This window comes from Lichenostomus cassidix, chromosome 12 (genome assembly GCF_008360975.1).
Source record: "Lichenostomus cassidix isolate B80296 chromosome 12, HeHo_3.0, whole genome shotgun sequence".
NCBI lineage: Eukaryota > Metazoa > Chordata > Aves > Passeriformes > Meliphagidae > Lichenostomus > Lichenostomus cassidix.
Genome location: NC_139493.1, coordinates 7,065,259 through 7,088,344, shown reverse-complemented (window position 1 = coordinate 7,088,344; position 23,086 = coordinate 7,065,259). Strand labels below are relative to the sequence as shown.

The 23,086-nt window shown below is 40.6% G+C and overlaps 1 protein-coding gene and 1 long non-coding RNA gene across 3 annotated transcripts in view; one reads left to right on the top strand and one right to left on the bottom strand.

Annotated features, from left to right (window-relative positions):
* The window catches only part of PTPRG (protein tyrosine phosphatase receptor type G), a 389,130-nt gene extending 380,861 nt beyond the window's left edge, over positions 1-8,269 (top strand). For both annotated transcript variants that reach the window (XM_085072418.1, XM_085072419.1), the window contains exons 28-29: positions 2,464-2,599; positions 3,081-8,269. In XM_085072418.1, coding sequence (XP_084928544.1) covers positions 2,464-2,599; positions 3,081-3,227 — 283 coding nt within the window. In that variant the 3' untranslated portion in view covers positions 3,228-8,269. The remainder of the gene's footprint in view (positions 1-2,463; positions 2,600-3,080) is intronic.
* LOC146431593 (uncharacterized) lies at positions 7,018-21,324 on the bottom strand. Its single transcript, XR_014854704.1, has 3 exons — positions 21,194-21,324; positions 12,067-12,281; positions 7,018-9,099 (listed from the first exon to the last, which is right to left on the bottom strand). It is a non-coding gene; the product is annotated as an uncharacterized LOC146431593 (long non-coding RNA).
* Positions 21,325-23,086: the final 1,762 nt, after the last annotated feature.

The window sequence follows — 23,086 nt, the reverse complement described above, 5'->3', positions numbered from 1 at the left end:
TGTGACAAAGGGCCCAGGTCTTCTGAGAGCAGATTTATTTTTCCTCCTTCTGCTTCCCCAAAAACACTCCAAGGGGCCCATATGGTGCCAAGTGGGAGGGAGGGAGCCACTAACACAGGGCCAGCATGCCCCAGCCCTTGCCTCTTTTGTAGCACAGTGGTGAGCATTGTCCCACCAGCTATGCTTGAACACCCAATTATAAAGGGCACTAAATACTGCATTGCATATTATTACTTGCACATATTATGGAGCTGCAAAATACCATTACAGTGAGGCTGGAGCCTGAGTCTGACATGATCTCTTCAGAGGGACTGTTCCCTGGTGGGCAGAGCACTTCCTGGAGTCATTCTGTCCTTAAAATCCCAAGGAGGCCCAGTTTCTGTCAGTGCTTATGTTGTGCTTAGAGCGAGCACTGAGCCAGCACAAGCACCTGCTCTACCTGCAGCCCCCTGCTCTGCAGCCCAGTAGACTTCCTCACTGCTCAAAACAGAATCAGTGGGAAGGTCTTGGGAATCTTTGCAAAAGCCTCAGTGCCATGCTCTGGTGTGTCAGTGGTCAGGGCAGGTGCTGTGTTGGTGTCCCAGGAGGACACTCCTATCCACCAGTGCTTTCCCTCCACATCCACATGTCACTGCTGCAACAGGTTTTTCCCAACTGATCCCACAAATGGTGCCTTGGGCTACAGCAAGCAGTTTTTCTCCCACCACCTCCTTCTGCCTCTCTTATGCAGAGTTTAAGCTCTGTTGCCTTTCACCAGCACTGATTAATTCCAGGCTGGTTTTAATATTCATGCTTTGGGTAGTCTGAAGTGAGGTTTTGCTACTCTTGCAGTATTTAAGATTATGTTTTACAAAATTAGAACCATTATTGATTTGGGCATTTCATTCCTAGATGGAAAAAAAAAAGAAAATCAAAATCGCAGTCCTAGCGGTGCTGAGTCATTCTTTCTGTAAATTGCTTTTTTCGTTTATTTGTCATATTCAATGATTTTATTTTTATGCCTAATACATAATGTAGATTCTGCTTTTCATTGGAGTCTAAGCAAATGTAGCTGAAAATGAAAATCTCCCTTTGCTACATGCAACAACTATATCACATAATCCACTAATAATTACAACTGCAGATTAATTCCAAATATATGAATTTGTAGATAACTAAATTCATGTGGTATTTAGGAAGTACATGGTGGGATGAACTTGATAACATTTTAAAAAGTTCAGAAATTCCAACTTGAGACAGTTGTCAAGATTTTTAAATATAACTGCCCATGTGTTGGCAACTACATAAAGATCTGCTGCATAATTTTTTGCGAGAAAAGTCTTCAGATTGTTGGGAACTGGAAATTACCAGCCCAAGTGAAAATGAGGCCATTAGACCCTCAGAGGCATTTAGTTGTGTCCTGTCAGGTACATGCACTGGGCACTTTGTCCATGGTCCCTGTAGATGATGTAGATACAGCCATCTGTATGGTGCTGCTGCTTCTCCTGTAGACTTAACATCCAATAGAGCAGATCTTTTGTGATCTGAGTTCTGTTTCCCCTTCCAGGTAAACTGAGTTTGAGTTTGCAAAAATCATGTAAAATTAGATCAGCATATGTCTTGATTTCCACAGGAATGCTGTACAAATCCTGGTGGTAATCTTGCGATACAGGATGGTATTGCAGCTCTTCCTGATTATTTCAGTTTTCACATAAAGCTCTTGAAATGGCTTAGAGAGCAGGTCAGCACCAATGTCCCTGTTAACCAGTGGGAGCATTTAGACACAGATTTTCTCAAAGTGACAGAGCAGACCCATAACACAGCCAGGACAGAATTTCAGTCTGTATACCTCCTGTATACCAGGAGGACAGAGGAGAGTGGAGGCTCCTCAGAAGCTGTTGTGTAGGATCCTTTGTGCTGTGCCTGCACATTCAGCTCAAGCACACCTCCATGTTTGCAGCACTGAGGTTTCCTTTACCAATGAATCAGACCTAGGGAAGACTTTGAGATGTGTCCCATTTACCTGTGAGCACCACACAGCCGTGTTAGTTTTGTGCAATTGTCAGATGTGGAGGAAGAGGCAAAGTCTCATTTCTTTCTAATCGCTCATGTTTTGCTTGAGCTCCCACTAATGAATTTAAAATACGCTCCACTGTAATGCAGATGCTCTCAGCCTGCGTGGTGTGGGAGAACTGATTTCAGTGTTACAGTCTCCAGGCTGGGTATTTTAAAGTGGATCATGTTCTGCTGCTGATGCAGTTCTTTGTGTTGAGCAGTGCAGATAACCTGAGATGACTGGTGAACCATCAAATTTCTTCTATAAATTAAGATGACAAAATACTAGCCACTAAAAAACAAGCATTTAATAGATACAAAGATGAACTACAGTAATCAAATAAGACCATAACAACATTTTCATGACTCTGTTAGTGCCTGGGTGTGTTTCTCCAATGAGTAACTCCTCATTTTGGTGTGGTTTTCCAGGTATGGAGCTGTGTCAGCGGGAACTCTATGTGCCCTTACCACTCTGTCCCAGCAGCTGGAGAATGAAAATGCTGTCGATGTTTTCCAGGTGGCAAAGATGATAAATCTTATGCGGCCTGGAGTATTTACAGACATTGTAAGTCTTTAAATGGTATATAAATAGACAGTTTACAAGGTTTTCATCTGAGACCAAAAGCATGAACTAAAACATGCATTGTGTATGTTATCAAGCCCTACAGCATCTGCTGCTGAGCAGAATTTGCATTTGAACTTCTTTTTGTGCAGTTGTCATTTTTTTATTAACCTCAAAGCCACACTGTAAGTCTCTGATTTGCACTTAAACTTACTTCTCATACTTTGGAGGGTCTGTAGCTTCAGGTTTTGTCCTGCCCTCCTGTAATATTTAATAGTGTATCAGAAATACTCTACTCAAAACTGGAGTTTGGGTTGGCAAGGTTAAACTGAATGAACAGAGGTACTTGCTCTAAGTCTATTTCTTAGCTGTGTATATGCTTCTGGAAATGAATACCCATGACCTTCCTTAGAAATGCCAAATTAAAGTGCCACTCATTTACATACACTTAAATGATTGAAATAAGTTGTTCTTTCTTTTCCAGGAGCAGTACCAGTTCCTTTATAAGGCAATGCTAAGCTTGGTCAGCACTAAGGAGAATGGAAATGGTCCCATGACACTGGACAAAAACGGTGCTGTGATGGCCAGTGACGAATCCGATCCCGCAGAAAGCATGGAGTCTCTTGTCTAATTGGAAACCTGAAAAGGCACTTAATTTGTAGAACTTCTGAAGACTGAGTGAACTTTTTTGAGGCCTTTTTTGCCAGACTCTAGGTTATACAATAACCCAATTACTTTTTTACACTGATAAAAGTTTTGATATTTATTTTTTGCCATTTTATGTCTTAATGGTATCCTACTGAGCATTTGCACCTCTGTTTATTTCACACAGTGAAACGCAATTTTATCTAGTTTGCACTATATGATCAGTGTTACTGCCTATAATATCCTAATACAAGACAAGCCCTGATGTGACATTCCATGACAACAAACATATGCTGTTTTTGTTTTTGTTTTTTTTTAATGCAGTGAAGTTTTGCTAACTACAGTGACCCTCGAATCTTAAATCCTGAATGCTAGGCCAGATGGATTCTTTCTACAACAGATACTGTACCCCTTCATACCATATTTATTATTTAATGATCATGTCACAGTTTTGATAACGGTGTTCTGCATTCCAGTGAGGTGGATGAGCAGTGTTCATCCTTTCTTGACAAAATGTGGCAGGTGATTATTAGCTACGGTGAAGGTGTAACAGCCTTGTGGAGCTGAAACAATTATTTCTGTATTGTTTCAAATTGCTGTGTTGTACAGTTACAGGCCTGAGACGTGCTTCACATGGAACATATAAATTACATACAGTATAATTATAAATTAGTTGCAATTCATATATGGGACACAGTGATAGGTTTTGAACTTAAAATTTCAAAGTTTCCCCATGTATTCAGGAAAATGTTGATTTTGGCTTTTAACCTGCCCTGTGATGGGAAAGTATTTTGGTTTTATTTACATCAGAGCCAATACAGTGAGAAATCTACTACAACCCAAATTCAGACCTGTTTTCAGATATATTGAAGGTAGCAATATTTTACATTACTAAGCTATTCAATATTTTAAACACATCTAATTTCCTTACTCTTTCTTGAATATGACCTCACACCTAATGGTATGTTACATGATGACAGGCGTTTCTTAATTTCATAACTGTTAAATGCCATTTTTACAGGTGTGTAATTTTCATACTTTAGTGCTAAAACATAAAGTACTGATCCATATTTACTGGTGAAGCAAACTAATAAAAAAACTACCTATAAAGTTACATTCTCCCTCTTTTTTTTGCCAGACTAATTCTTTAGCACAAACCTAGCTTATTGTGTTTTCCCTCCCACACCAATAAAATCGTTTCCCCCAGTTTATATAAATAATTGAATTATTGTTTGGAGCATTTAAGTTTACATCCTCGCTGGCTCCCTCTCCCTTTATATTTGGTTGCAATTCAGCAAGGTCCATCCCTTTTTAACAAAAGAAGTAAGCACATGCTTAATTCTCCTGAAAATTAAAGTTAATTGTGTCCTTCATAGCTTGGCTGAGTAGGGAGGGGTTATTGAATCTGCCTGGAAAAGGAAATATGGATTTCAGCCATCCTGACCCTTGGTGTACAGTTAAAAGCACTATCCCTTATATGTGGCATTAGTTTCTTCACTTTTAAATTTCAGCTGCAGAAAACATGCACTGTAATTTTTCAGGACTTGTCAAAATATTACAGCATTGTTTTTTTATTTAAATATAAATCTATTAATTTCTGCCAGTCCAGTCTTGCTGAAATAACAGGCATTTAGCAGGGTTCTGTATATTTTCACTCACAAGGAAGCTGAATGCAAACTGCTTAAAAGGATATTGAGAGTAGGTATTTTGGTTCAGAACCTCTCAAGGTGCAGACTGATACGGCCTTGCTGAGAGCAGAGGAGCTGTGCAAACTGGGATGTGCTAACATTTGGCCTTTTATCTTAACAAGAGAAAGATTCAAAGGATTCAAGGATTCATCAGCAACCCTTTACACAGTCGCCTTTTACTTCTCAGTTTGTTGAATCCCTCTATACAAGCAATCCCAATAATTGCTAATGCCAAACAATATAATAAGCCCATGGTTTCAGTAGGGAAATCCCATGTCCAGCAACAGCTAGTCCAAATAAAAAATGTGCAGAATGTTTCAAAAGATTGCCATTTGCATCCCCTTTGCACTGCATGGAGGTGGGAGTCAGTTGATGTCTGGTAGGAGTTAGGACTGGTTCTCCAGTCACTACACCCCAGTAACGGAAGGTTTAAGTAAGTTTTCAAGTGCTGCTGCCTGCAAGGGCTGGAAGGTTTTGCTGAGTGGTTTTCTGGCCAGCATGCATCAGCCTCAGAGGCTGCCTGTGCCCCCAGTCCTGAACCTGGCCCCAGGCAATGCCAGCTGGGGGCACAAAGGGACTGATCAGTTAGATCAGTCTGATCTAAAGTGTTTAAGTTCCTGGGGAGGTGTAGGGAGAAGTTAGGAATTCAAACCCTGACAACTAAATGACACAAAGATTACTGCAGGCATTAAGAGGGTTGGATTTGTTCAGTACTTTCAGGTGATTACTTTTCATTTCACTGGCATGATGGAAGATAACTGTGGGTCGTGACACACTGCCTGAATACCGTGGTTTAATCCCTTACCTTCTCACAAGTTTTAAACATCAATGAATGAAGGCTGCGGGGGTTGAACTTTGGTTAGGTGCTTTGGAAATCCACGCATTTGCATTGGCATTTTCCAACGTCTGAAATACTTGCTTGGGGTTTAATCCATGGGGAAATAATGTACACTGATGTTCTGTGAGTTCTCCATGGATTCTTTTGTGAGGGGACTTGAGCTGTGTGTTCGATATTGTGCTGACAGTCAGGTAGCCAATAGATGGTAGTGGTGCACAAGGCTTGAAGGGGTGAAGCTGGAAATTGTTTGGGAAGGTGAGGATTAAGTATGCAGAAGAGCCAAATCTATCCTCCTGTAGGCAGCTGCAGTTCTGCTCTTCTTCACAGGTTTGCACCCTTTCCTTGGGCCTGAGTGAGTGGCAGAAGGAGCAATGTCTGCTCAGAGATGGGCACTGATGAGCTCTGCTGGTGCTCCCATGAGGGTCTGGCCCAAGTCCTGCCCTGCAAATCACCACCTTGCTTTTGGCACCCCAACTGTACCCACTTCCTGGCATTTGGTAGGGGATGTCTTTCAAGCATCAAAGGTTCCCAAGCAATGTGCAGGGCTGCAAATTAAGAGAACCTGAGAACATTCCTATATCACTGCACCAGCCCTGAGAAATAAGGAATGGAAGGACTGAAGCACACCTGTGTCTGCATTTAGAAAATACCATTTCTCCATGTCTTTCACGTGTGCTGCAGCTGCAGACTGTGTGAAAGATGTGAACTGTGTGTTGAGCCCATAAGAGCAGCCAAGCATTCCAAGTGGGAATGCTTGGAAAGCTTCTGTGTCATCTTAACATCTAAAATAGGTGCAGGATTGGAATATCCCATCCTCCTAACACTCCTGTATGTGAGCCTGGCTTTGGTAGGAAGGTCTGGGAGAGCAGTGGGACCTCTCAGGGGTGCAGGCTAAGCACCAAGTCTTCTGCAGGATCAAGGTCTAAAGAACATTCATTTTAAACAGCATTTGTCCATAGTAGTTCAGTGTCTGTTTCCAAACACTAATTTAGAAACAGGGAAAAAGAAAAATCCAAACCCCTTAAACTATTTCTTGTAAGTGACTGTTTCTGTACTGTGGGTCCCTTCTAGGTTAAGTTCTAGGAGTCATTTACAGGATCTGCAAAATTTCAGTTGTTTTTCCAGTTTCTGACTGCTTGAATTGCTTGAATACAGAGTGATACATTGGAACATTAGGAGAAGAATCTTTATGATACAGCACAACTGCCTTCTCATTAATCTTTTTTAAAGCTGATGTATTTTATTTAAAAGCTAAAAAATATAGATATCGATTCTACCAAAGATACATGCTACTAATTCTCAGCAAAACAAAACCAACTTAATTTTAAAAAAAATTAAAATGTAGTTGTCTTAAAGATTTAGCAGTCTTTCTCAAATTCATGTCTTTCGACATCAGATCTTGTGTTCTGAAGTTTATGTTCAAATTGTGCCAGTGAATTTTTATATGAAGGGAAAATGCCTATTTTTTTGCATTGCTTTTCTTCTTTTTCTCTTTTTCTTTTTTTCAGACGTAATTCACTGTTACCCCTTTGCTATTCTTCTCTTTGTTGCCATTCTAACAATGTGAACTACATTGGCTTTACTTATCAAAGGAGAAGGAATGCAAAAATAAGGAAAGAGAGGAACTGTAATAAAGAGATTTGGCCTCTACTTTGTCTTAGCTGTTAAACTGTTTTTAGTGTTTTTGTTAACTCTTTGCAAAGGGAAGCATTTTCTACAGAGGATAATTAATTTCAAGAAAAATGTCTTGAGTTTTAAGAATAAACGTCTCCAAAAGAGGAGATAGTCAATTTTATACAATGTCACAACTCTCCAACATTTGGGGTAGTGACTTTTTTTGTTTTGTTAGAACACTTGAGACTAGCAAGCAGCCATTGTTTCTAAAGACCGAAGCATTCATGTGTACTCCTGTTTTCTTTTCCTTCATTTTTAAAATAGCAAAGTCATTAAAACTGTAAATATTTTGTTGCTTGGATAAGCATCTTCTGGGAACTTTGTATCTATGGTATATAATCATAGAATTTTATATTTTCATATAAAGCTAATTTTTTTCTAGTTTCACCTCCTTCCTAGTTCTGTGGTGGCTATGTGAATACAAACCTTCTGTGTTTCAAGGTAGTGAGACACCATCATCACACTCCAAAAAAGATTTCCACACATGCCATTTCTTTGGGGCAGTGATTGTGAAAGTTGGATATTTTTTTTTATTCCATTGTCAGTGTGTGCAATAGGAATTAGACTTAGCCAGTCACTGGATACGTTTGTCTCATTGATCCATTCAGAAAAAAAAAATAAAAATGTGGTGTTTGGTTTGGGGAAAGGGTGGGAGGGAGTATTTTGAGGGAGATTTTTTGTTCATTTTTTGGTTTTGTTTGGGGGTTTTTTGTAACTTGAAGAATCTTCTTTTTGTTATGTTAAACTATATCAAATCATTCTATTATAGTGTTATTTAATATGTAAATTGTATTGCTATACATAAAATAAAGTATGGTTTTTGATGTATTTACAGACTTCTTCCTTATTTGCATCGGATACACATAAGGAACAGATGCAGGAGTCAGTATTTCATTGTCCCAGGCGTGCAGGAAGAATGATGAGATCCAAGGCCTGCTTTAATTAGATCTCAAATTTCCAAGCAGTACTCAGCTGGGAACTGTCAGTGACAGTGGAGTTCACTGTTCCTTTCTTAATTGTCTCCAACTATTAGAGAGCTGCCTGTAAATAACCCCTTCTCTCTCCACCAGTGTTCCTGCCCAGACAATTGTGACCCATCAAAATACCTTTTGGAAGGGGGCTGTCTCCCTTCTGAACAGGACCTCAGATCCTGAGCTTCCTAGCCAGCTCCTTTGAGGTGCCCTTCCTTCGATCTAGTTCTGCCCTGGAGGAGCAGGGGCTTCTACCAAGCCACTAACACCCGATTTACTGTGATAAATGGCATCTGCTCACTAACCCCAGCACTGTGGCAGGAAAAGCAAAAGTACTCACTCGTGTCTCATATGTACAGATGTTCCAAATCGAGAGACAAGGCAGCAAGTATTCCCCATGGAGTGCATTAGTAGTCACACCTCCCTGCTGCTCTAGCCAGGAGCTGGCACTAGGTGGGCACACACGATGTTGATGCTCTCGGTGTTCTGCAACAAAACCTCGGCAGCTCCACACGCTGCCTCCCGTTCTGGTTCTGTGCTCAGGGCTGTGTTACCTTTTTGTTGTTCTTGGGGGGAAACCACTCAGGTTTGTGGACAGATTCTTGTTGCAATCTGCTGCTGGCACAGCAGCTGCCCAAGCTGGCAGAACCTTCAGAAACTGGCAGCACTCAGCCTCCAGAGCAGCACCTGCACAGGGACAAAAACCATCAATAACTCAAACGGCTTGTTGATGTAAAATTGCTGGTTCAAATCAATACGCTGTATCTGCTGCCTTTTGTTTGCTGCATTCTCACCTGTAGGGTCTGTGTTCCAGTTGACTGGGAGGAAGAGGGAGCTGGGACACTGGATGGGGACTGTGATCAGTGGGACACTGCAGCACAGCCTGATGACCCCTGCCAAGCCCCCTCCTCATAGCATGTTCTGTCCAGCCCCTACTCTGCAGGCTAACTCATGTTGCACCCCAGTAACAGCCCAGCATGATCCCACCAGCAGGTCCTGCTGCCTCATGGATGAGTGGCAGGGAGCTGCTTCCCAGCCTGCCTCACCTGCTCTGGGGGATACTCCAGCAGCCAGCAGAGCCCAGTGCTCTGTAAGCCTTCCAGGCCAGCAGCAGGCACCCAGGGAAGGTTCCTCTGCCCAGCTTGGCTGCCTCACCTCCGTGGAGAAGACAGCAGCCCCTGAACGCACAGGTAGGTGGGCACACAGCACTTCATAGCAACAATATGGGAAAAGAGTTGCATAAATCCTGCTTGTCTGGGAAGTGCCTGAAGGATAGAGCTGAGGGCAAGCTGAACACAAGCCAACCCCACCTGCTGCAGGGTAGACAAGTGCAGGTCTGGCAGGCCTACCATGGGACCAGGTAAGGACACCTCCCTGGGGTTAAAACCATCTTGTTTCGGGAAGGGAAAGCTACACTGAAGATAGGCAAAAGGAGAGCAACTGGAATGGTCAGTGAAAGTCCCCTGAGCAAAGACAGGATGAACTGGGACAGTGCCTAGTGAAATGCTGGAGAGAGAGGGCCTGGAAGAGGCAGGAGCAGAGAGGCTGTGGGGCTTGTCTCCTGGTACTTAATCGCCACTCCTGAAGAAAAGGTGTAACTCTCTTCCTACATCTTTGACAAGACATGACAAAAACCAGAGTTTGACAAGCCACAAGGAAGGTAGGGATCAGGCAGTTGGAAGATGACCTGGGGCAGTGATGGAACATGAAAAAGATTTCTCTGTAGCAGCTACAGAAATCAGGACACCCCAAGGCAGCCCCTTAAATGAAAAAACAGCATTTTCACTTGACAGCAGCAGCTCTGAGGTGAGCCCCCAGCTGCTGCCAGCCAGGTTGTCACTGCACAGACAACAAAAGGGGCAGAGCTCCCTGCACTGCCAAGGTCCTGCAGCATTTGTTCCAGGAGGCCCTGGTCCTCCTGAGCCCTCCTGGTGAGCAACAGAGACAGGAGTGGAGCACTCAAGAAAAGGCAAAGCCTTGGAGAAAGTACTTAGATTCCATGCTTGGGAATGCACAGGGAAGAGGCCTGGCTGAGACCTATATCAAGTGGAAAGATGTAGTAAGTAGTTCATTAATACTTTGGCAACAGAGATATGATTTACCAGCACTTCCCACTTCTAACAATATGCCTGAATTAATTGGTGGTATCAGGAGATCCCAACTTCTTCTGTAATAAATAGCTAACGAGTTTAGCCTTTAAGGCTTCCAGAGGCTGCTAGCAGTCATGTTAAGCAGGCACAAATAATAGCAGCATTTTTATTAAACGGATTCAAATGCCAGAAGGTGTATTTTCAAGGCCTTTTACAACATAAAAATAATTTTGATCAATGGCTTGGTCCCAGTCCTATTACTTAGCCACTTGAAGCTCCATGAAGTGCTTCCTGCACTGACGTGTCACCCCCACCTGCTGGCAGCTGCCTTATTGATCACTGGTGATTTCTGCTCCCCTTTGCTGCCAATCAATGTTTTTGATGTCTTTCTGACTTTGTAATGCTTTATGAAGCAACACTTCACAAAGCAATCTTTCCTGACATTGTGTTCAATTAATCTGACAGTCACTAGGCTTGCTTTTCTTTTCTAAAGTTGTTATCTTCCTTATGTCTTGAAATCCTTGTTTAGGAGCTGACGCCTGCTTCACTGGCATTTTATGCTATGGTTTTGAATTTTGAAAAGATTCTGCATTTCAGTTCCATGTCTCTTATGGGAGCCGTATCCAATATTTCACATTTCCCTGTCTCTGTGTCTGTGAGCCATGCTTTCTGCACAGCTCATCATTTCTGTCACTCCCAAATTCAAGCCCTGTTGGTCCTGTGTCTGATATCACAGGATATCCTTGCACTAGATCTGATCATAAGCACTTCGTTCCTTTGTCTAAGAAGCTGTTGAAAGAGAGAGAGTTTCTGGGTCAACATCAGAAGAAAGGCAGAAGTTATGTGCCTTTTGTCTTGGGATTATCTTCAGTGGTATTGGCTCAGTGTCAGAACTGTTGGACAAACTCTAAGTCTGATCATCAGATGAATATTTTAATTTAAAATATTATTTAATGTCATTTAAATTAAATATAATTTTATTCATAATCTGAGCACACCATGACTGTGACCAAAACTGGCTGTTGGCTTGTAGCTGTATTATCTGTAGATGTATAAAAATGGTGATACAGAATAAAAGGTGACACTTTATTTATCTAGGTACAGAAAGGTTATCACACTTTGCAACTAGCAAGGAATGTCCTTAGTGCTGCTTAATGCTAGACTTCAAGCTGAAAAACACCATTATTGGACTGGGGTGGAATCATAAAAACTCTTAAAGGTCCAGTACCTTAGGTTATGAAAGGTTCTGCCTTCTGAATTTTAGTGCTTTAAATAAGCTTCCTTATAACTTAAATCCAATTTTCTAGGATAGCCTCTCACTCTGAGCATCTTAGACATATGTTATGCCTTTGCCTGAAAGTCTCCCAGTGACCTGTAAATTGATTGCAGCCTGTGAAACTGGCCATAAGTAAATCTTTGCACCTTTTTTTTCTCCTGTATTTTCTGAAATAAAAACGATGCAGGCGGCTTGTTTACTCTCAGGCTATAGATCCTATATGGACTTCAGAAGCACTATTGACCTCCTAGCAGTGTGTGTTAGGAAGAATAACTGATTCAAGCTAACCTGGGCAGATGAGCAGAGCCCTGCCACAACAGTTTCCTCTACTTGTCAAAATTCTCCTCCAATTTCTCCAGCCTGAGCCATGGGTGCCTGATCAGCCAGGGCTCAGCACCTCCCAGTCCCCAGTGAAGATCAATTTTTGTCTTTGATTCATCAGATTCAATAGTTTCTGAAACACCTTGTTGTGCTGGTATCCACCACGAAGATAAGGTATGTAACTGCCAAAAAAAAAGATATTAAGCTGGAATTTTGTCACATAAAAGGTAGGGAAAAAAAGAAATAGAATAAGGTCTAAAATGAAAAGCAAAAAGAACATGGTGATTTAATATAAATGACATAAAGTCGCTCAAATTACATCCAAGTTCTCAAATAAGGAATACTGGTACACCCCCACCTTTTATGTCCTTATTTCTTTCTGGTTTGATGCCCCTGTCACTGTATGTAGATGGGTAAAAAACCAGTGCACAAGATGATAAAGCAAATTTTGCAAATGGCCAAAAAGTCACAGACACATGGCAAAAAATTCTGACCCAGTCCAATGCCCTCCTGGTGGTTTCCTGTTTGTTCACAAAATTGTTTTGGGGCAGCTGTGTCCCCATAGACTTTGAGCCACATCAGAAAAGTCCATCCTTGCACAAATGGCCTAGAATCCACCACTTTGGGTGCTTTGAGCAGATATTTGTTATTGCCAGGCATTTAATGACAGCCTCAGCAATGAACAGCCCTGAGCAGGGCTGGTGTCTTCTCAGCATACAGCCACCCTGCCCAAATTTTCTGCCTGAATCATCTCACCCTCCTTTCTTCCTCAGACCATAGAGTGGCCCCTACCCAAAATAGAGGGCAAAGTCCCATTATGTCATTTCCTTCTGAGTAAGTCCAAAAAGTGTGTCCTAAAAAGGTAATATTAACTTTGGCAATTGGATTCTTTGCCTTTTGGAGCTCTTATTCCACTTTTTGCCTGCACTTCAATTTTTATTGATTTTCCTGTGCCACCTCTCAGCATCCTTCCTAGGCAGCATGATGCATTAACTTTCCATATAATGAATTTTCCCATTTGGTTCTGTACTCTGAAATACACCCATCTCTGAATGAGATTTCAACACTCTGCATTGCTGATTTTCAGCTGCATGCCATAGCCCTCATTTTTCATAGGCTGGGAACACCAAAAAGGCCCTCTAAACCCAGAGGTCTTGCTTTTAACACAATCACTGCTGTATTGGGGGGAAGGAGAGCCTTTACATTTTTATACTAGTTCCAACAATAAAGTTATTAAAGCTACTTTCCTGCAAGAAAGCTACCTGATCATGATATTGTTCCTGCCTTTTAAACTAATTTTATTTTAGTATGGTGCATAGGAAGGCATCATAATCCTATTGTTGCATGTTATTCCTGGTATAATGACTGAAAATGCTATTGCTTAGGGGAAAGGGTTTGTTCTGGTTTTTGTGGGTTCAGGGATTTCTCTGTTTAATTTTATCTACTACTATAATACCAGAAGATAAGCCAATTTATTCACTAACATCCTCCCTATCTATTGCTTTGTTGACTTCAGTTTCCAGAGAAGGATACAAGGTACTTTTGCAAAGCAATATGGAGAAAGATCTGCAGTTATTCCAGGTAGGATGCATCCACACAGCTAAGGGTCTGTCCCAGCCATAGTACAGAGCAGGAATTATCTTTGTCGTTCAGTTTCTCATAGGAGAGGAATAAATGTAAATTTATATCGTCAGGACCTCCACACTGGGTTTGGAAAATTGTGTCACTAAATCCACATCCCCTCTAGGGTGGCAGCTCTGCAGCACCAGGGACATCACAGTCTTCCTGACCAGAATGGCAGCAGACCTCCAAATCAAGGATCCTCAGATCTTTTATTTTTACTCCTAACTACTTACTGGATTTTAAAAAATTCTTCTCACCTGGTGTAAAGCAGGATGAGGACTGGTTTCACACCATGTCATTACAACTATTACAGCTCACACTGTAGTCCAAAAGCACTATTTTGAGTCCTAGACTTGAGGCAATTCAGAAAGTAATGGGTTCGGGAGAGCGGAATTTTAGCCTTCCTGCAATTATGATATTTGTGTTAATCACACAAATCCTAAAGTCTTTCTGAGACACCCACATGCACCTGAGATCCAAGGTGGGTACAAGGTACTTAAGTGGCCAGGCTGGCACAGGAGGACATTGTCCCCCTGAGATGTCCAGCTCTGTACCTACAGTTGGTGATGTCACTTGATTGACATGGAATAGCTGCTGCAGGGGGTGACTTCAGAGGATGTCACTTCAGGTGACTCAACTGGCTTGCACAACTGTTCCATGCTCTGAGGTAACAAACCCTTTCTCCCTGAAACCATCATTGCATCTGCGCAGCTCAAAACCTGAGCTTCCCAGAAATGCAACACCAGAGGAGAAACACACCTCACTCTCCTCACAGGTGAGTTCCAGCTGACACTTTTCCTATTTACAGAAGGACCTTGGCAGCCATAAGCAAGTGCTTAAAGCCAAAAAGGTACTAAAAAAAGGGATCTCGTATTATATGCCCATTATGGCCATGTTTTGTATTAAACTTCTTTTTATATTTAATAGGAATTAATAGGTATTTTCACAAATAGGTCTCAATTGTTATAGGTGATTACAGAGTTCAGCAGGTTGATTATTACTGCAATAGAGCATTATCTGCTGATGAGCTTGTAAGCCATGTTATCCTTATCTGTTAGATGCTCATATTATCTGTTAATAATTTATAAACTAACCTCATAAGGCTGTGGCATCAACTGCAACAGATTACAGCAAAACCTGGCAGGGCACAGGCACTAAAAAGTTTCTTCTGCAGCTAATCCTGGCTTCATTATGCATTCCTCGTTTGAATTTTATCATATGTTCTTGATATTTTGGAGAGCTCTGCTCCTTCCTAGAACGTGGTTATCAATAATCCATGTGCTGTGTTTTCCCACATGACAACTGATGCCTGTAGCAGAAGCTCAGCTCTTGCTGTTGTATTGGTACAGACAGGTTTGGGAACAGGACCAAGAGTTTGTTAAAAATCTTCAGAGTGAGCAGAGCTCTACACATGCTCGTGTAGGTTCTGAGTTCAGCAGTGAGGCCATGACAATGCCCATCTCTGACTTGGTTCCTTCAATCTTCCTTTCACAGGAGTTCTGGCTAGTGTCTGAGGATACAGCTTCACCAGTGCACTAAACCGTGCTTCCCATCTGGGCCATGCTCTTTGTAGATTTATTTCACTAAAATGGTCACAACACAAAGTACTAAACCCACAAGCAGAAGCACTGGCTGTAAAATGGATGGAGAAATTCCCAAAGGATTGGGAATGGTTCTTTTCCAGAATTGTGTGTACAGGAGAGGGAAAAGCTTGGAGGAAAAAAGTGGTGTATGTTCAAGTCTTCAATATTTCACAACAGTCAGTTTCCAGTGCTATCTAAATAACAAGTCAACCTTCTTTTTTACAAAATCCTCTGCACTTGAATGTTTTCTGCCAGTCCTCCCTCACAAGGTGACATGAGCACGCTGACAGCTGCGAGTGCTCAGCTGCAGGATCTGGCTTTGTGAAAATGAATGGCAAACCTTGAAAGAGTAGGTTCTTCACAAAAAGAGTAGTACAGTCATCCATGGTGCACACATGCTTGTTAAAATCCATTGTTTTGAATTCATGACAGCACACCTTTCCTTGGAGCCCCTTTGGGCAAGAGACGCTCTCAGGACATCCAGGAAGAGCAGCTGGTCTGGGCAGACTCTCACGGCAAAAATCTGGGCTTTACTGAAGCCATGGGCAAAGTTCATTTTGACTTTAGCAGAGCCAAGATTTTTCTGTCACTTTATCACTGAATTTCTTGGCTTTCAATATTACTGCATATTTTCCTGAGTAATTTTAGGCAGACCTATTTGAGTCTTCTGACAAATATATTTACGATGCATAGTAATTATTCTGTTGTAGTAGTATCCTGGGACCTTAGCTGTGGACCCATGTGCATCCACAGCAGCAGTGTGTGGATGCATAATAAATAGACAAGTTGGCTCTTTATTTATGTATGGTGCTCTTTACCTTTTCCTTAGATATTTACATGAGGGAGTTTAAACTGAGAAGTAAACACAAAGACGTGGATACAACCTCTGGTTCAGCACATGCTTGGTCTACAAGACTGTCAAAGCCCGGTAAGAATTAATGGCTGCTGCTCCTTGTCACCTTCCCTGGGTATCCTCTATTGTTCCTTCTTAAAAACAGGATAGTTGAATATTCCTACACTCTCAGCAATACTGAATTTTAGCCTGTGTTATGTTGGGAAAATCTGTCTGGAACATCACTGGTGTAGTGGCAAGCAGATCACAGTCCTGCACCCTGACTGCAAATGGATGGTTCTTTTTAAAGAACTCCTATGATGTCGCCCTGTTTTTCCATAAATGGGGCTTTGCAGAATATTTTTACAGTTCACAATGAATTATACCATTTCTAACTTATTGTTTCCACTGAGATTAATCTGATTTTCAACATATATTTTGGCCCATGAAGTAGCCAGTAATCTAACTGCCTTTTAAAAATCTTACTCAATGTAAGCAATTTTCCTAAGCCACATTTATTGTAACAGTCAGTCTTGTGGCTGTGAGATCTTTCCCATCTCTTTTCCTCCTCACCCCCTTATCATGCTGAGTCATTTTCTAAGATTAATCCAGTTGCTTTTCTATGAGCAATGAATGAAATCTAAATTGAATGAAATCTAAACATAGACTACACCAGGTAGATGATGAGAAGGAAGGCATATGTTATCATAACTTTCCAGCCTTGCAAGAGTTGTATTTCCTCATAGTCCTGCAACCATATGTAATGAGAGCTCAATAAACTATAAGGGAAAAGAAAAACTCCCTTTTTTCTTAGGTGGTTATTTCCTTTCTGGTCTATTCTAAACACCAGCAATCAATGGAAAATGATCCTTTACTGGCAGAGATTACCTTGTGGTGATGTACCTTGCTACCTTCAGTATGCAGTGTGGGATTTGGCCATGGATCCCATGGAGTTTAGCCATGGATCCCAAACATACTTTCATGATCTTTCCTACAAGTAACACACATTTTCTCACACATGAAGAGAGATTAATAACCATTTCTACACTTGATTGTGTATCTTTTAGTGCAGAGAAAACAGTCCCTTCTCAGACTCTGTTACAGTCTAAGACAATTCAAATTATATAAAACATACAGACCATGTTTTTCAAATATAACTGGGGAAGCATAATTTTAATCAGCCCTGTTTGATTATTCCAGTTGGCACAATGTGTAAAAAGGTATCACAAATTATTTTGAGAGATTAGCCAATTACAGAGAGCCATTTCCAGAGAGGAAATTTAGAGCATCTCAGTAACAGCTTGATTTATACACCAGTCATATTTCAGCAACAGATCGTTTGATTGCTTATATAAACTGGTTTCATTCCACTTGCTTTAAATACAGAAAAATACTAAGTAGATAAGTAGCTCTATGAATAACAGAACTAAGGAGCCTGGTTTTCTTTAGATTTGAGTTGGTAGGGAAAAAACCTACATGAACCTTCAAAAATCTTACAAATGGTAAGCTCTCTTTACTACTTTTTTTCCTCTGAATAGCCATCTATTTTCAAAAAAGTTTTAGAACTTTGATGTCTTTGGGACTAGTAAACTATTTAACTTGGTGTTAAATTCGGCTGCAATTGGTCAGCTTCAAAAATTACCGAAAACAGAGATGTGTGCATGCATGTGTGCACAGCCACGTACATGCACACAAAGAGTATGAACACATATGCCTCATTTAAATAAAAGGGCATTCCCTTTTAAAAACTGATATAAACTGCTGTAACACTACAGCTTTTGCCCATCATGTCCATTTGCAGAAACTAAACCACCAAACATCAACCAATATCATTCTTTGATAAGGTTTAATGAAGACAATAAATGGAATTCCCTAAGGAATTTTCTCATTCCTTGGAATGTATTTATTTTCTCATATTTCTTACTGCTTCATCTTTCAAAAAAAAAAAATCTCCTTTTCTACATTATTGCTAAGCTGAAACATAAATGACAGAAAAGCAAGCATTGACCCTTTTCACATCAATGGCAGCACTGACATTTTTACCCAGTTATTTCAAAGCCTGGACTCCACAGTGCTGTCCATAACTCTTATCATAAATAGAGTCTGGTTCAGTAAGGCCAAAGACAGTCAACTGTGCAAGAAAATCTGAGAATGCTGTTAGAACTTGCTGTTATTTAAATATTTTAAACTGACAGCATTTGAAAACCAACTTGAAAGCTAAAATTTAAATTCACCTGCCTTCCTGTGCCTTAGGCTATGAAATAAGTTCAGACAAACAGCCAACTACAAATAACATCATGTAGGACTTTGTAATGTAAAGCTCATAGTGAGATCACAGCAAATAGAAGGTTACATTAGCAAGCCTATGCAGACAGGAAGATCTTCACAACACGGAGATGCTGTTTTCAAAACATTCTCCTCCCAATGCCTGAATGGAGCAGCAATGCTCTGCACACCTACATAGCACCAGTGTCAACACAAGCAGGCTGGCTTGGCAGGCAGAGCCAAGCCAACTGCACAAGCTGTGCATTGTGTGGTTTATTGCAGGTTTTCCCTCTGCAGTGCTATCCATAGCCAGAGGCACAGAGCAGCAGGTGACTTGGAGCTTTAATTTCCAAGTTTTTTCTCAATGAAGACCAGCAGCTGATAACAATATTGATGCTGGTGATGGGATTCTGGTATTTCACCAGCACTGCTCAGCTGAACATGGTCTGTTACAAAAAACTTGCCATTGGAAAGGCTCTGCAAGTCAGGCTTCCCTCTGAAAGTCACAAGAAAGCCACAGCTCAAACTCCCAGTCACAGGTGGGTGAAATTCCATGTAAAAATGACCCCATTCTCACCCCCTCTCTATTCTGTCTAGAAGTTCACCAGTCTGATGCTTAAGCACTTCCCTAAAACTTCTCTATTCAATAGAAAGTTTATTCATTATACAATCATAGAGTGATTTGGGTTGGAAGGGACCTCAAAGATCATCTAGTTCCACCCTTCTGGCCATGGGCAGGCACACAAATGGATTACAGCCATTTTTCTTCTGCTAGCACTATCATATTGTTTAAAAAGCCCTTTTTCACCAATATTAATATTACCATTCTATTGTTAGTAGAAAACAATCAGATACTCTTCCTGCCTCTGTTTGATCAAGAAACAAAATATTTTAATCTTTTCTCACAAAACAAGTTTATGTCACTCTCTTGATCAACCTAAAAGCTTTTTCTGCACCTCTTCATTTCTCTTGAACTCAGGTGACCAGAAACACACCAAAACCATCACAGCTGGTCAAATAAGGAGAATGACCCATAACAGGCTTTCAAGAAGCTCAGCTGAACAATTCTCTCAAAGGTAAAGAGGGGTAAGATAATTCATCTTTTCCTCAATTACCTGATTATAGGTGAATCTGAGGGGAGAGGGGTAAATTGAAGGATAGAGTATAAACTGTAATTTGGGATCAGTGGGGATTATTTGTGTACCTTGGAAGTATTCATTAATTATACTTTTATGTTACTTGGATAACCCTTGCCTCTTTCTGCTTCCCAGTCATTCATACAAAGAAAATATGATACACTGACATTTATACTTTACACAGTGTTATAAAGCAAAGTTGATTCTTTTTATAACACAGGGCTTGAGCTATATAGATTCTGTTTGCTTTTCTTAGATTTATGTCATCATGCTCCTTGCTTCTCTGCTTTTAGGATTGTTATTAATGCTCTAAAGGTTTTGTTACATTCTCTCACACTCTAAGACATTTCCTGAAGAGAACTGTTTATCAGACCAGTATTTTGTGTTTCTAAAAAATGTAATTTCTCTCCTAAAAAGATAAAGGAAAACCAAAACCAACAACCAAATTTCATAGAAACAAAATAGAGGAAAGTGATTAGGCAAAAAAAGGTATTTGCATATCTTTTAAAACCTTCTATAAAAGCGTCTTTTGAGGCTTTTCATGTCTGGCTAACAAACAAGATACTATTAGACTTTTTTCACCTTTTTAGCAGTGCTAAGGGTACTGCTCAAAATTATTGAAATTGCAGGTCTGAGCACTCAGCTGCTCTAAAAATCAGGTCCTGTGTGGGTCAAATTGGTCATTTCCTCTGAATGAACACTTAAGGAAACGTTGGCTTTCAGAGAGCTGGTTCAGACTATGAATCCACTCTGGCAGAGATGGAACAGAACTAGGGTTTTCTGACTGACTGATCAAATGGCTCGACTGTGCTATCACCAAGAAAGAGAGTTTAAAGAATGACTCTGAAAGGTTATTTTCGTTGAATTGCTGAGTACATAAAATGTGTTGAAAGAAAGGGTAAAACTTCTTGAAAGGGTTTAGAAATGGTTATATTTCTAATCTGTTGTGGTAGGATTTTCAACTCCAGTGTTCAGTGAAGCTAGACTGACAAATTTATTATAGTTATAAGGCTGAGAAACCTATTAGAAGAAATATAATAGAAGGTACATTTTTGTGAAGGTTTAATAGGAACGGAAACAATTCAACAAAAGACTAAATTCTGTAAGGGGGAAAAGTCATTTATTAAATCTTTCTAAAAAGATTGACTGACCTTTCTTTAAAAAGTGGGGCTTTTTTGTAAAAAATGAAAAGCTCAAGCTTCATAACAACAACCCAGTAAAAGGGTTTATTAGAAACTGGCTTCTTGTGTAAATTCAGTTATTTTTATTGTCAGTAAATGTTGGTGTTACGCAATAAGAGAAGCATTGTTGCCTCTCTAATTTTTCTCTGGAATTGAAGAAACTCATAATAAAAGCATTCAAAATCCAAACTGAAATAAAAAAAATAAAACACTGTTGCTCAGATTTGTAGAGCAAAAGCCAGAAACAATGGTCTGAGAATTCAGCTGATAAGGCAACTGTGCCAGAACTGTGAAGGTGGTGTTATTTCTTCTACCTCTGCTTACAGTAAAAGTCAAGCTATTAATATCAGGCATCTTGACAGTCGTATAAATGCGCGTATTAAAATTCAAAGTACTTTTTGCTGCTGTAGATGTATCATCATTACAGAATAAGACAATTTTAATGTATGACCAGATGGCAATAGCATTACTTACAGTGGCTGAAAGTTACAGGGTGACTTGTACACCCAATGCAAACAGCCTGGAACTGAAGATGGTGTCTATCATCATCCCAGAGCACAAAGCTGAATAGTCTAGTGCCTTCAAAGTATTGTGTGAACGCTGTTGGAAGAGTGTTTAAACAACCAGCAGCACCTGCATGTGATTGAATTCATGTGAAATTAGCAGGCACTGACCTGCTCCTCAGTAAAATTACAATGCTTTCAAACAGGAATCTCAAAGCAGGCCAAAGCTGACAGACTTTCTGTCTGTGCAGTAGACAAGGTCAGTTTTGAGGAACTCCAATGAACCTCCACCAGGGTGTGAAAGACATAAGCTGTGGATGGTTTTGAAGCAGATGGTCAGACACTGATCAGGTACATAATTAGAGGCACCAACCCGAAGAAAGCAGTTTCTCAAAGCTCCCTATACAGCCCGTAAAGAACGATACCTCTGGTCCTTCAGAGAGATTCCAAATGCTCAGCCTTGTGCCTACATCATGGTCAAGAAGAGCTGAGCTCTCTGCAGTGATTAAGGAGGGAGCCTAGGAAAATCAGCTCCTCCTTGTATAAAACATCTGACATTACTCTCTTACTTAGGAGCCAAAAAGTGTATTTCTGTCCGTCTTGTTCTCATGCACCTCTTTTGCTCTCAGGAGGAGCTTGATCTCTGTGCTGGGGAAGAAAGATCCAGTCTACACAGGTAAGTTAAGTGCTGGTTGTAAGATCAAGGCTAAGCACCTCCTTTCAAAGTACTCCAAACAGGAACAGAGAACGGTGGTTCTCCAAAAGGTTTTTTTTATTGGGTTTCCTGTGTGCAATTTAGGGAAAACAGACAACAGGGGTTGTTTGAAATAAAGCAGCAATTTACTATCCTAACATGCTGAGAAGCAATTACATTCAAGCTAATTACTGTAAATAGTTATTATAATTACTTGTAAAATACTCAACTACCTGTACATCTGTTAAAGTGAGTCAAGACCTGTACTTTTTTTTTTGTTTGTTGTTGTTGTTAAGGAGAAGGCTTAATATTATTACTTAAGGGCCAAACTATTTTCTTGAACTCTTCAAAAAAGAAGTAGCTCTACAATAGACACTACTGATGGAGAGTACTTGTTGGGGCATGTATCCCCTTGAGAAGACTGAGTGGGTGTATCAGTAAACTGTCTGTAGAATTGTCTAGGCTAGTTTATATTTATAGAACCTTAAAGGATTTTTCTCAAAAGAAAAAAAAAAAAGAAAAAAAATTGCAGCTGAATACTGATTTTCTCAGCTTTGTTCTATTTATCAGGTTTCTATCCTTACTTGAAGCATGAAGAAAATATTGTCTTGCTAGCATCTTTTTAACAAGAACATTATTTTTTTCTTTGACCCTGGCCTGGTGCACAGTTTTATACCACACTCTGACTGACACACAAACCAGCTGGAGTTCCACTTCTGTGCCCTCACAAACACACCTCTCAGTTCGTCCTCTTCACACACGTCTTCCAATTTTTTTCCTGAACTTGGCCCAGCTGTCTCTAGTTACGACAAGAACTTTTGCACCAGCTGATGGGTGCTGAGCCCATCCTGGCCTGCTGTTTGAGTTCTGGTTTACCTGAAACAGGTCTCTTGATGTCTGGGGGCAATTCCAACAACATGTGACTTCCACATGTGTCCCGGTGTTTCCCACACCAAATACACACCTTTAGCTACCAAAAAACCCAAACGCAAATACAGGATTGTGTTGTTGAGCTGTCCTACCATTTATGAGCCTCATCTCAGCTCTGATATCACTACCACAGAGGAGACAACAATTTGTAATGCAGAACAGGGAATGGTAGGGGACCTGCCAACAGAAAGGCTGAGAGCAAGTCTCTGACTATCAGAATGTGAAGGGAAAGAGGAATTA